The 13,335-nt window shown below is 38.8% G+C and overlaps 1 protein-coding gene across 2 annotated transcripts in view; it reads right to left on the bottom strand.

Moving 5' to 3' along the window:
* tsc22d3 (TSC22 domain family, member 3) overlaps window positions 1–10,799 on the bottom strand; it is a 30,812-nt gene extending 20,013 nt beyond the window's left edge. The window contains exons 1-2 of one of the 2 annotated variants that reach the window (XM_088431167.1): window positions 10,492–10,799; window positions 10,026–10,377 (exon numbers count right to left, since the gene is read on the bottom strand). In XM_088431167.1, coding sequence (XP_088287293.1) covers window positions 10,026–10,345 — 320 coding nt within the window. In that variant the 5' untranslated portion in view covers window positions 10,346–10,377; window positions 10,492–10,799. The remainder of the gene's footprint in view (window positions 1–10,025; window positions 10,378–10,491) is intronic. The other variant, XM_088431168.1, reaches the window with a different exon arrangement.
* Window positions 10,800–13,335: the final 2,536 nt, after the last annotated feature.

The raw sequence follows: 13,335 nt of genomic DNA, 5'->3' as shown, positions 1-13,335 counted from the left end.
GCCTGAATCCACCTTTTCTTGGCAACGTCAGCATCAGTGTTTACTGTTTAGACTAACCCTAACTCTAACCCCGTTCTTCAGACTGACATTTACTTTGTGATTAAATTCCTTGTAAAATGGTTCAAATACAATATATAAAGTAAAAATTCTTGTGGGTGAGTCATTTTTGTTCCCACAATGCCAAAGTTGAAGGTCATTTGATGGTACAATGCAATAAGTGTGCTCAACTGTTCATTTTGATAAAGGAGCTAGCCATCGCCTTAGCCTTCACAGCAGTTGCTTTTAAACACAGGGACACAAAGACAGAAATGAGGACTTGGACAGGATACATCTTGTTATTTGCACTCATTTGACTCTGTACCCTCTTATCTCACTCTCCATCTCTGAACTGGGGAAAGATCCAAAAGCAATCACTGATTCACTAAAACCTGGCATGTGTTACTGTTTCAAATTTCTCTCACAGGCTTTTGTGTATCAGTAACAGCTGAAAGGAAAAAGGCAAAGAAATAAGCTTAAAGAGGACATATCCTGTGCATAATCTCTGCCTTTAAAACAAAAGTGCAGCTAATAGAACGTATCCTTTCAGGGCATGAAACGAGTCCTCGATTAATTCCAGTGCCTTGAATCAAAAAATGCTCGCGGCATTTTTTTCTATTAGTGTGCACATCAGACAAATAAATGGTCAAGCCAATATAGTCCATTTGCAGCAACAAATGTTAATGCTGCTATTATTTTGAAGTTGTTTTCAGTATCATGTCACCGTAAAACAGCTTTCTTCTTCCCAAAATAAAAACAACACAAAATGGTTCCGAATTCATGTTTGATTACCAATTCTGGGCGCTAACAAACGACTTATTTACAATGACGGCGGCGTGAGGCACCTTGCCAGTGTTTATCGGTGGCTCATGTTACAAAATATCATTAACAGTTGCATTTCCAATGTTCTGCCAAGTCATACTTTACCAAACAACTTGTCTTGATGAGCCCATTGCAACAGCTGTTGTTACAAGGCTTCAGTTCAAGTAGTTTAACTTCTTCTTTGCACATCATTGTTTTGCGAATGAATTTCGAGATGCAGACAACTCTTCAAACGATTATACGATTATACGAAAGTTTTGAAGACCAGAATAACCCAGCTGTGCTTGATATGACCGAAATTGATTTCTTTCCTGTTTCTACAAGCTCATTTCCTTATTGCTGGTTATTTGACAAGGTTCTGAAGTTCAAGGGAAACTCAAATTGCATGTTTGCCACAAAAACGCCACACTTTTTATGAGAAGAGGGTGTGTTGTGTACGATTGGACCTGATGCTGTAACCCTTCCTGTCATCTGGAAACCGTGCCCTCATGAACGTCTGAGCAATTTGCAGTAACAAGCTTTTGGCAACACAGTTGCTCAACTATTTTTTTTCATAAGCATGAAGGAAGAATTTCCACTGCAAGCAGCTGAAAATGCAGTGCCAGTCAAAAGGTTGGAAACACCTTCAAATTCAAAAGATAGATTCAATAGTGGCAGCCTGAATTAAGATGTCACCAAATCTGTGCTATTATCTCTTTACAGCTGTGAAGTGAGAGTCATTCCATGTCATGAAGCATCAGCAGCATTATAAATCTGACAACAACAAAAAAAAAAAAACTGTCCGGTAATCTGGGCAAAAATTGCCTACTTTGAATAATATGGATTATAAAATGTATTGTTTGATTTACAATTTTTTAAACAAATAATTACATTACCATTGATTAAAAAAAATGTCCATGACTTGATTATTACTCTGCAAATCTTGAGGTTACGGAAACACTTTTTCATCTTGATTAGTGTTGTGTTTTTTAAAACAAATGCGGAACATGTGCACCACAAGAAGTGATTGGTGACATTACTGTAAATCCAGCCTTTCAAAAGAGTGACATGCAGAATTTTAAAAATAATCAGGATGGGTTACTGAATATTCTGTTGGGGAACAGAACAGCTCATTTTCTGTAATGCTTGGAGAAGATTTCTATTTCTGTAATCTGCCTTTCTCTAGCATTTCAATGGGAATCAGAAGCAGATTGTGATTTCACATTTTCATTTCTCCTATCCAGATTTTTTTTTTTTTTTAACTGTGAATTCCACGCCAATGAGACCAGGATAGAACAAATAGTCCTTTGCTCCTCCGCCATGGAGCTTTTAGCTTGGAAGACATTCGAGTCCTAAAAAAAATGTACTGCAGATATTTTCTATTTTCAAAGCTGCAGGTTGTTGCATGCCAGCTTGCAGGCTGATAAACAGAATAGTGCAGTGGACAGCTCATGGCTTGTGTTACGCAAGGTGCGTGAACGTCTAGCATCTATTTAAAGGTGGTAATTGTATCATATTGACTATTTGTGAGCTTATTACTCAGCACTGTCTGATCTCAAGTCACGGAAAGGGCCGTGAGTTTCTATGTGCATGTGTGTGTCTGTGTATTGGAAGGGTTAGATTGTGTGTGTTGACAGACTTCTTAACTATATGAATGGGTGCCATTGCCAAGGTCCAAAAAGATAAGCCCAGCACACAAGTCTCCAAAATCTCCCCCCTCACAGCCCCCCTCTCGCTCCGCCCCGCCCTTCGCTTATATAAGAGCAACGAGTGCCAAACAACACAACTGTGATGCAGACCGAGGCCAAGCAAATAGGAAGTTTTAAGGAATAGGAAAAGGAGAGGATGTGCTCCTATTCATTAAACTGAAGGCTGGTTATGCATTGAAGAATGCAGGCTTGTTTTCTCCAACACCCACGCATTGTCCAATTACGTTTTCGCAAGGCCACTTTATTTCATTTTGCGTTGACCCATTTCCCATTGAAATCCTTTCTGCTGCCGTTTAACTTCCAATTAAAGGTGTGTTCGCGTGACAAAGCCTGGGGTTGGGTTTCAAGCGCTCTCGGCAGACGCTACAACATACTTTGAGGCTTTGCTTCAGCACATTCCTTGACACGTGGATATTGGAATGTTATGATTTACGAGCCGGTCGCGACAAAATAGCAAAGCTATTGTGACTTGGCATTTGATATTTAAAATGTGATGCTCAAACTTGAATTGAAGTGAGGGGGCAACGGTGACTATATTTATCAGATGGTTCAGTTTTCTGCGTGGTTCTGTGAAGGTGCATTTACTGCTTTGGATGAGGAGATGGATAATCATCATGCTGTGATGCAGAGGATTTGACTGTCTAAGCAGTATAGAATTATAATCCACCTGTGGAACATGACGGGTGTTGTCTGAGTAGCCAATTTTGCAGGACAGAACAGCTTAGCTGGATTCAACTGTTATTTATCAACAAGAGCATTAGAGTGTGGCTCACCTTTGTGAACCATGTGTGTTCATATACAAAGCTTATGTGGACAGTAAGTCCGTTATCAAGGTAAGAATAAGGTGATCGTTAACATTAGGGGTGAAATGAGTCATCGGGTCAATCAAGTACCTCTCTTCAAAGAAAATTTCGACTTCCAATTCCCAAAACATAGAACACAATGTTGTTATGAAATCATGTTCGACTGCCAATTTATGGCACTACAAACAACTTATTTACGCTGACACTGACCTTGACATAAAGCACCTTTAACCAGTGTTTACCGATGACTCAGGCTCTGTTATAGCTGCGTCTAGCATAAATCAGCCGCAAGATGGGCCGGAGTGCTCCATATAGGCTGGCACATTGGACATAAATACTTCTCATTTTGATACTGACAGTTGCTGTTCCTACTATTTATATTTGAACTATATTTTAGTGTCAGGTATGCATTATGAGTCCCCAAAACTAAAATCAAATTCAACAGGTATTAAAACAAAAAGCACAATAGTGGGGATTAATGAGTTTAGGAAAAATATATCCTTTTTATTTAACTATTTTCCATCATTATTACTAAAATATGCAGTATTTTTATTACCTTGGAACATTAATCTTACTGACGTTGACAAATAAATTAGATTAACCTCTAGCATACTGTATATTGTAACTACAATGGTACTGTGAGTTTTCAAATGTAATTCTATCCTACAGACAAACCATATTGTTTTGTTTCCTTGTTTTTATGAGTATACCATGGTTTTCTCTTAGTGTTTCATACTATGTGTCTATTATGTGTGTCAACCTTCAAGTAGGCAGACATTCAGAGCAAATTCATTGCACTGCAGCATAAACATCGCATCACAAACAGTACTGTGATCCCTCATTGTTCGTGTACCGTTGGAACAAGTCCATCCAGATAATGCTCGCACTGCATAACATTATCATATGTGGCCTGCATGTCTCTGGGCAACATTAATTTTCTACGTCCAAAGGTCTTACACACTTGCCACTTATGGTCATCGTTATATACGGGTGGCTGTCCTGGTTGGATTGTATAACCGTGTGCCAGCGGATCAAATAAAGGCTACTTGCACTGAAGCTATTTTCTGATTTGTATTTGGATAGCAGAGAGGAGTTTTTATTCCCCATGGGGTCCGCGACACAGCTGGAGACTGTCTCCACTGCATTGTTGGACGGCTGTTCAGTAGTCCCCTGGACCACGGCCAGCGCTGGTGATCTGAGGCCAGTGCGAGGGACATTTTAAGGCATGAGCTACCAGGACATGAATGTTCAAACAGATTACAATTATTAAAACAGCAAAGTCATCTTGATAACTTCTCATATTCCACGTGGAAAAAGATTATGTCTATCAAGTGTTTTTATCATGCTGTAAATGATCTGGTGGAGAAGTCAAAACAATTCAACTACTTTTTGTGCAACTTCCTGTTTTGCATGCATCGTATTGTCATTTGGAATGCTTGTCGTTTCAACTTTTTGCTTTAGTAGTACTCGACTTCAATAAGGGAAAGGCTAGTTTGCTTGTCTGTGCTCTTATTTTAGCGAATGCTCTGATTTGGAAGATTGACAGATAAATTGTTTCTGTCTGGTCAAGACCACACGAGCAGTTGAAAGCATTTTTTTTTTCCCACTTGAACAGACTTTGTGATAAAGGTAAGTGTCCAAGCTGCAGGCTCTTTGCCCCTCTTTAACATGGCATGCTGGGGTGTTTAGTGGCTGCTAAATATCCATGAGTGACTGTCAGAAATAAAGGTTATAAAAGTAGGGCTATCATCTGAGTTGAGTGTTGCTTTCTTTGCTTCAAAGTAACACCGCACATTTCTCTGGGGTTTTATTCACAGGAAATAAAAAAACAGAACCCCTTGGGCTTTCCTGGCTTAATATCCAAGTGGGACAAGGAATAGAATAAAAAAATGCCTTTCATAACATGTCTGTGACCCTTGAATCATTTAGATAACTGTGTTGTTGGCCACTGGCTGATGTTTAATTCCAAAAGATGACCTGGTATGCTCTCTATTGCTAAACATCTGTTGTTAAAAGTGGTGCACAGGGTAAGATCGAAGCACACAGCTCCATCCAGAGCCTCATAATCAAGCACTCGAAAAATAGACTGTATAAATGCAGGTAAATCTCTACAAAACATTCCAGCTCCTTCTCATATTTCAACTGACAGCATTTAAATCCTTCAAATGAATTGAGTGCATTCGTGTCACCGCTCATGTGCAAATACAGTCTTCTAATCCTGACGATAAAGTGTAGCCGAGACAGTCACATGATCCGTGACACTCTTGAGAGCACGGTTTCAGGAACACATTGTACCGCATGCAAACGCTGTTTGTCTGGCAAACAGTTACTTGATCAATCTGGCGCATGTTAGGTCTGATGCATAAATGTCAAAAGTGTTTGGAATTTTTCATCTAATAAATTGCTTTGCCAGAGTGGCATGTGATCATTTTCTATTGGCCAAAGTCCTTAGAAACTAGTTTATATATCTGTCTTCTCTGTGGTTGTTTTTGGTTTCATTAGCTCAGACTGCCTGTCACGTTTTAGTCCTCCTCCTCCTAATTGCATAGTTAATCTGAGTGTTTACAAGAGATGCACCAAGATGAAAATGTTTGGATGGAACCAAAAATGAGAAAAGCTTGCCCAATATCTGAAACACCAAAATAAAAATTCACACATTGCCTCACAGAAGCCAATTAACTTTGGGAACGGACGGTAACATCACAAACAGCATCCTGCACAGGTCTGTAAATGATTGATAGAAATGAAATAAAACTGCATATTATTCTCGTTCAATGTTTTACCGCCGGTTTTTAAGATGACTGTTATATTTATATATAACAATGGCAGGTTTATTTTTTAATTTGATTTATTAACATTCTTCTTGATGTATGCCAGCTTTAATAGATAAATAGGAAGCCCACGTTATTTTGACATATATCAAAATAAAATGAAATTTTATCAATTATTTAAACAATTGTTAACATTAACAGACTTTATTTCCTGTCTGAGCATGAAATGTCCGACTGCCTATGAATGCACCACAGAGAGCTATGCAGTCATTAATTAACAGCGTCTTAATCAGCGATTGAATGTGATTTTTTTTTTATGGTCAGTGTGTTGATTTTGGTTGCTATGTCATGTGACAGGAATGAAAATGAAGTTGTGATGATTCAAGCTAGCCATTCGGATTGCACAATTACAAAGTTACTACAGCTTCTGCATTGATGTCCATGTATTATTTGGTGTGTACATTTTGAAGTTGACATTCGCAATACACCACTGACGTGATTTTGTACATCTTTCTTGGTAGATCTTTTTTTGGCTCCATAGTCCCAGAAAAGAAAAACGTTCAAAGCAGGACAAAAAAACGTTTTTGAAGACCCATGTTTTTAAAGTTTTATGTGTCAGGTTTGTTTCATTTCAATAGCGTTATCATGCGCCCAGTCAGGTTTCTGCATTGTGAGACAATTTCAAATTCTTGTTTGTACTTGTAGGTATTTTTTATGATTCTGTATTCACCTGTGTCATCAGCCCACATACCTCACTTAATTTTTTTTTTTTTACATGCTGTACGTATACAGGAATGTACTTTCCCTTCGAGCAAAGCAATAAGTAAGTTTGACAGAATTCACTTGTGTAAAAATGAATGTCATTCAAAGTAGGAAGTGCAAACACAGACTGCAATGAATAATAATTATTCTTGGAGTTCATGTTAGCGTAAAGCTAAGTCTGAGGACAAACGACACAAAACTGTCATGAATGTTAGCAAAATATTTGACAAGCATTAATCATAGGTCATGTCTGACGTTTTGTTTCCTCGTTTTTGTTCCAGTATGAGTGAAACACACCCTGTGACTCCTACTTTAAGAACCTATTTCACCTTGCGGGCCCTTTGTTTCAAACTTTGGAGGGCTTTAGTGTCACCAAAGCAATGAAAAGTTAAACAAGTTAACTTGTTAAATGGTAATCAAGAAATGTGATCAAGCAAGTGACCTGGCAATAAAAGAGCTATTTTCCAAAATGAACAGTGGCACGTGTCCACCATCACTCAGCAGAAGTTTAAATAAAATGTATTGTGACTTGTCTATTATTGACTGTTTTGGTTATGGAATACTGTGTGCTGTGTGCCATCTTTAACAACTATGCAGGTGAAAATTAACTAGACTTTATTAAGTAGTTGCACTTAATCATTAACTACATAAATACTGATACTGATTATTCCTGCTGATAAACACCAAAGAACTCAAAGATAAGAAGTACTCTTGATAACACTCGTCTAGACCAAAACTGGGTTCATAGGGATGTGTTAAGTAATGCGGACTGACCTTTTAATTTTATTATATCGATTTAAATGAATGTGGAGTTAATATAATTAACTGAAAATTGGCTAGGAGCATAAGAATACCTACGAATGTAAACAAAGGTAGAAAAAAAGGGAAATCAAAAAATTTTCATCAATATCGGAGTGGCCGATAGGCAGAGCGAGACAAGGAGTGACCATGGCCATATCGGCTTCTTATGAACATAAAAAAGTGCAAGATTTGCCAATGTGCTAATTTCAGACAAAAAAAATTCTAAATCGCTTTCTCGATCAATTTGTTGTTATGCAGATTCAAAAAAGAATTTGCAGCAAAATAAAACACTTCATACATTTAAACTGGTCTATTCTTCCAAAACAACCATTAATTTAATTGTTGGTGTGGAAAAACACATATAAATATGGTATTGCATTGGAAGGGTGATGATGTGTTCTGTTGTCTTTTATGCAAGTGGTGCATGTTAAATCCTCTGCCAGTACTTCAATTGTGTGAACTGAACAAATCAAAACACTATGCTGCTCTGTTTAAAGACTTATCTTTCAACAACGGTAGATCATTCATTAATGTTGCGTAAACTATACAACTTAGACTTTGATATAAATCTGTGTAGCTGTTTCCAAAACTGTCCCACATACAGTATCGCAATGTGAAAGTAGGGAGAGTGCAATTGCATTTTTTTATGTTAGCAAAGGGTGTCCCTCAGGGGCCAATTTTTGGTCTGGTGTTTTTTATGCTTTATATTAACTACGTCTCTATGGAAACAGTTCAGAGAGTGTAACTGGCATTGTTTCACAACGGCTCGAAAAACTGCAACTCGCTTTTTGTTTCAAGAAGCCCTTATTTCTCTTAAGTTTCGTCTTAGTGTGAGCAAAACTAAATGTAAGCCATTCTCCAAGGTTAGAAGAATGACATTGCAATTAATTGATTAAAAGTTTGATAATTAATCAATCAAATTCATCTCTTTTTAATCTCTTCTAAAAAAAAAAAAAAAAAAGAGAGAAAACACCACAACCAAGGTTTTTCAAATTCAGATACATTGTGTTACTGTGGAATATATTAATATACAGTATCGACAAAAAAGTGGTAGCTTTGCTATGGCTCACTACATTTGTGTTTTTGTTGATGTTGTTAACTTTGATGCAGTGCCAATTAGGTGTTTTGCCTTTATGTGATAGGCTAAACCTGCTTACCTCTGTGGTAAACACAATGAATGCATGTCCCTCAACCTTTATCAAATGCGCCTGAAGCGAAGTTAAATTTTCCATTTATCAAACGAATCATATGTTCTTCCACTTTTATGTCCTCCTTCTGCCCTTCCATCGAGCACAGGAGCACATAACAAGGAGAACTTAATGGCACACAATGTCAGCCAATCAATCAGTGTCCTCTCTAGGATGTGTTTGGCCTTTTTCGAAACCCAACAACTCAAGCATGAAAAGTCTGATGTATAAAAATAGATCTAATCATCATAAAGAAAGCAAAAGCTTAGAGATTAAAAACTAGATTAATATGATTAAAAAAACATTTAACTATGACTGAAATTAATTGATCTCAGTTAATCTGTTTTTTTGACACCCCTTGCTACCCCCCCAAACCTCAGATAATGAGCCAAAAAGCACAAATATCGACGGCTTTTCTTTACCACTTTTCCTAATTAGGGTCAGATTCAGTTGAAGTTTTCTTACACTGGGTGTTTTTCCTAACTACAATTAGCAATCCTTCTGGCCAGGATCTATCTTTTCCTCACAAACTCTTGATTCTTACTCACTCACTTGGCAGTAATGTGAAAAGTTCGTATGGGTTTTAATTGACCCCTCGTCATAAAATATCTCTTAAATTGATTCCATGTGATGGCAAACTGAAGCTTTACAATAATTGTGTGTTTGTTCTCTGTAGGTTGGATTTTGTTTACCTCACTAGGCTCTGCTAACCAACAAAATACCTTTATTGTTTTCTACTTTGGGTGTGAAGGTTGGAGTTGTTACTGGAAAGTGTGACAGAGTACGAATCCATTAACAGTTCACCCAGTCAAGCAGGTTGCAAGGGTTAACAAGTGATTATCATGTTTTGTAACATACCAGCTAGATGCAGTGATATAATTAGATGTCCTTTGGACTAGATATGATGCTTTATGGACTTAGTTTTGGACCTACTGTATATTCAAAGTTGGAACCTTATCACTACCACAATAAAACCTATTCTAAATCCCAGAATATTAACACCTGGGTCAGCCTTTTGGTGGAAACGTGCTGATGCTAAGAGTCCTGACAGACATCTGGTCCTTGTCAAAACAATGACTAGCACATAATGTATATCCTAATATGTAAAACTGTCAGACAGGCAAAGAGACATGCAAAGTGGATTGTGTAACAAACCTGTGGAAGAAGAGCAAGATAGACAGCATGGTCTGATCTATGTTGCTGTTGCAGATTCCCTCATTGAGCAGGAAGCAGGGGTCCCTCACTACCGACTCCAAGGAGTCCTGCCGCATGATGTTATTCAGCTTGTCCGTGTTGAGATTTTGGTACATCAGCTGGTTCCGGAGTTGGCGGAAGTGACTGACGCTGGGACTGGTAGGACTCGCCAGCGATGCGCTGAGGCCCTGAGACATCGAGTCGTCACATCCATTGGCCAGGTCCAAACAGCAGCTGCAGCAGTCCAGGCCGATGGGTGAGCGACACTCATCGTCTGACATCTTGGATGACAGGTGGATCAGGAGGTGCCGGTCTTTGAGTCCACACACCAGGATATATGAAAAGTAAACGCAAAGTCAGCAAGAGAGTCAATAATGTTCTTGCATTCCAAACCTCGAGCAGAGCTACAGAAAGGGAAGGAACCTACCTTACCGTCACGTCAGCAGTCCGGGACCAAAATGAAGTGCGGCAGCAGGTTCAATTCCTCCCTGAGAAGCCCTGTCCCACTGGGCCACTTTGCTTGCTCCTATCCTTGTATCACGCCTCCTGCGGCTCTGGTGCGTTTAGCCTTTTGTCTTGGGCCAGCGCCACCACTGTGTGTTCCGACTGTTGCAGAAGAAAGCGTGAACACCCTCCCTTCCTAAACACACAAACATGCGCTCGCACACATTCAGCAGGAGTGCACTTGAAAGCAACACCCAGAAGCTGCTCGCTGCTTATCACTTTTTTTCCCTTGCACTTTTTTTTTTATTGAGTTGTGCTTGAGGACACAGAGGGCAGGAGCGAAGGCAAGCATGGTGACGAAGAGGGCGGGGAAAACACTGTGATTGGTAAAAAGCGAGACTGGTAACACGCAACAGGGCCCTCCTCTTGTAGGTTTTAGCCAAGCTCTGAGCACATTGGAGAAGGGAGACAGCTAGGGAGGGAACATTTTGGAGCATGTTTAAAACGTGCAGCTAAACCCTGCCATGCTGACAGCATAAGGAGTGGCTTGAGGGAACACACACAAAGCCACGCTAGCAGGAATTCATTGCTGAGCTGTGACAACAAGACAAAACCGACTGAGCACATGTCACAGGCACTTCAAAGTAAAAAACATTACAGTATACAGTCATGCAAATATAGTTATTATGGCACCATTACTTTCGATAATTAGGCCTTTTCAGTTTGTCTTGCAAAGAAAGGGAAGCTGACTTTTTGTTGAAAGTGTCAAATGTTAATTTGTTGTTTATGTTTTTAACTAAGGGTCACAGTTGTTTAGAATGCAGTTTAGGACATAAGGGCTTTCTCTGCCAGCCAGTAAAAAAAAAGTTTAAAAAACAGGCAAACAAATGCTTTTTCACCAAAAAGACCATTAAAAACGAAACGATACATCCAAAAAAGGATGTTGTGATGACGCAAAATCTGACGCCAGCAAGTGTCTGTCTGACTTTCACATGAGCACAAAGGAGGAAAAGGGGCATCGCCTGGTAGGCAACTACAATTGTAAAGCATTTCAGGGTTGAGAAAAGAGAGCACTGCCAAGCTTCTGCTTCTTTCCTGGGACTACAGGCAAACAAAATAAAACATGTACCGAGACATCAACAACACTTCAAAGGTGTATGGTATCATTGTATGATATGGCAGAAGACTCCAGCACATTGCTAAATATGTGTTGCATGTGGTGCATTCAAATGGAGTCTGACATTTCAACGCCAAACAGAAAAAAATCTGTCATTCCAATTTTTTGCAGGTTAATCCCAGGAATCTGAACCAACGGCTTTTATTGGAATTATTGTTTACAGGATTAATGGTTAATGCATCAATTGCTTTTTTTTCTGTCAGCGCGTTGATTTTGGTGGCGTGTTGATGTGGTGGGAATAATTTGGGATAAAGGAGTCTCAGGTTGAGTCAAGCTAATCAGAGCGCAAATACCGTTTTGAGGAACCACTTTAAAAAAAACAAACGCTTGGTCATTGCATCAGTTACATTAGGCAACTTTTTGCTAACATGCCAGCATTGGAAATGGATACTTTCTCTGTCGTTCTTATCATGCGGATTTTGATTTATGACCTGGAATGATTTTATGTATTATTCGGTGTGTTTATTTTGAAGTCGATGGAGTGCGTTGGTGACATTTTTCGTCATGGGTATCCAACGTAGGAATGCAAAACTAAAGAAAAATCCTCACAGTTTTTTTTTTAGTACCCACATTACCCGAAGACTCTTTCAATTCCATATTGTCAAAATCCTCCCATTTATGCAATTTACATGATCGCTTGACACGACTACTCTTCCTTCGACAGCGAATGTGCAACATCAATCAAACATGCAGCCTTCAAGAGAACTCAATTTTTTTCACCAGATTTTCTTTTTTCCCACCTAAATGAGTAAACGTACACTATTTGTAAAAGGACATTTTACTGCAGCTCTTGTTCTGGAAAACATCAGTGTGCAAATACAGGTTGGAAACATCCGTCTTAAACATTAAAGACTAAAACTTTTGAGTTATTTTATATCATTTAACACTTTCATGAAACGTTACAGTGGAGCTGTGCTTCTTTGTTCTGGCCAAACTGGCAAACTGACTTTGTTTTTTTTTTTTTGTTTGTTTGTTTGTTTGTTTTATATAGTGTACCTCTATCTTATCTGGCCTGTTAATGTTTGTTTTCAAATTGGGTGATCGCTTGTCGTACAGTTTCACGGTGGCTAGGGCAAAATCATACTCTCGCAGACTAATGTTTCAAAAGCCTTGTAAATAGCACCCAAAGTCATTAGACAACAGACGTGGCGACAGATGGTTGGTCATGGTAGAGCATAACGACAAGATAATTACCTATGGTATGTGTTTCTCAGAGGCATGCTGCAGTGACAATGTCCCACAATGCTATTTTGGGTAGCACTGGGATCAATTATGCAGAGAAAATGGCTGACTATTGCTTCATTGAGTGTGTAATGACGTCCTCTGACTGCCCGGGACATTGTCTAATTCAGGCGGACACTCCCCTCTTGTGGTAACTTGCTAACATAACAACTCACAAACAGTCAATAGAATGCTTTCATTAGATACATTAAAAAAAAAAAAGATTGTTGAATGTTCATCGAGCAATAACTGGATTTTCTACTGTGGTTATTTATGTCACTGAATTTAGAGGAGATTCATGGAATTCATAGCTAAGTTAGCAGGAAAAATGTGTTAAAAATGTTTCCCTGAGAATAAGTAGACTTGGATCAGTTTTCATTATCTGGAAGAAAATCTCTTCAGAATTTAATTGTGTTCTGATGTCAACAG

The sequence above is a fragment of the Hippichthys cyanospilos genome, chromosome 13, assembly GCF_059441005.1.
Source record: "Hippichthys cyanospilos isolate Australia breed blue-spotted pipefish chromosome 13, RoL_Hcya_1.0, whole genome shotgun sequence".
Classification (NCBI taxonomy): domain Eukaryota; kingdom Metazoa; phylum Chordata; class Actinopteri; order Syngnathiformes; family Syngnathidae; genus Hippichthys; species Hippichthys cyanospilos.
The sequence above is the reverse complement of the archived record's forward strand: the minus strand, read 5'-3'. Positions and strand labels throughout refer to the sequence as shown.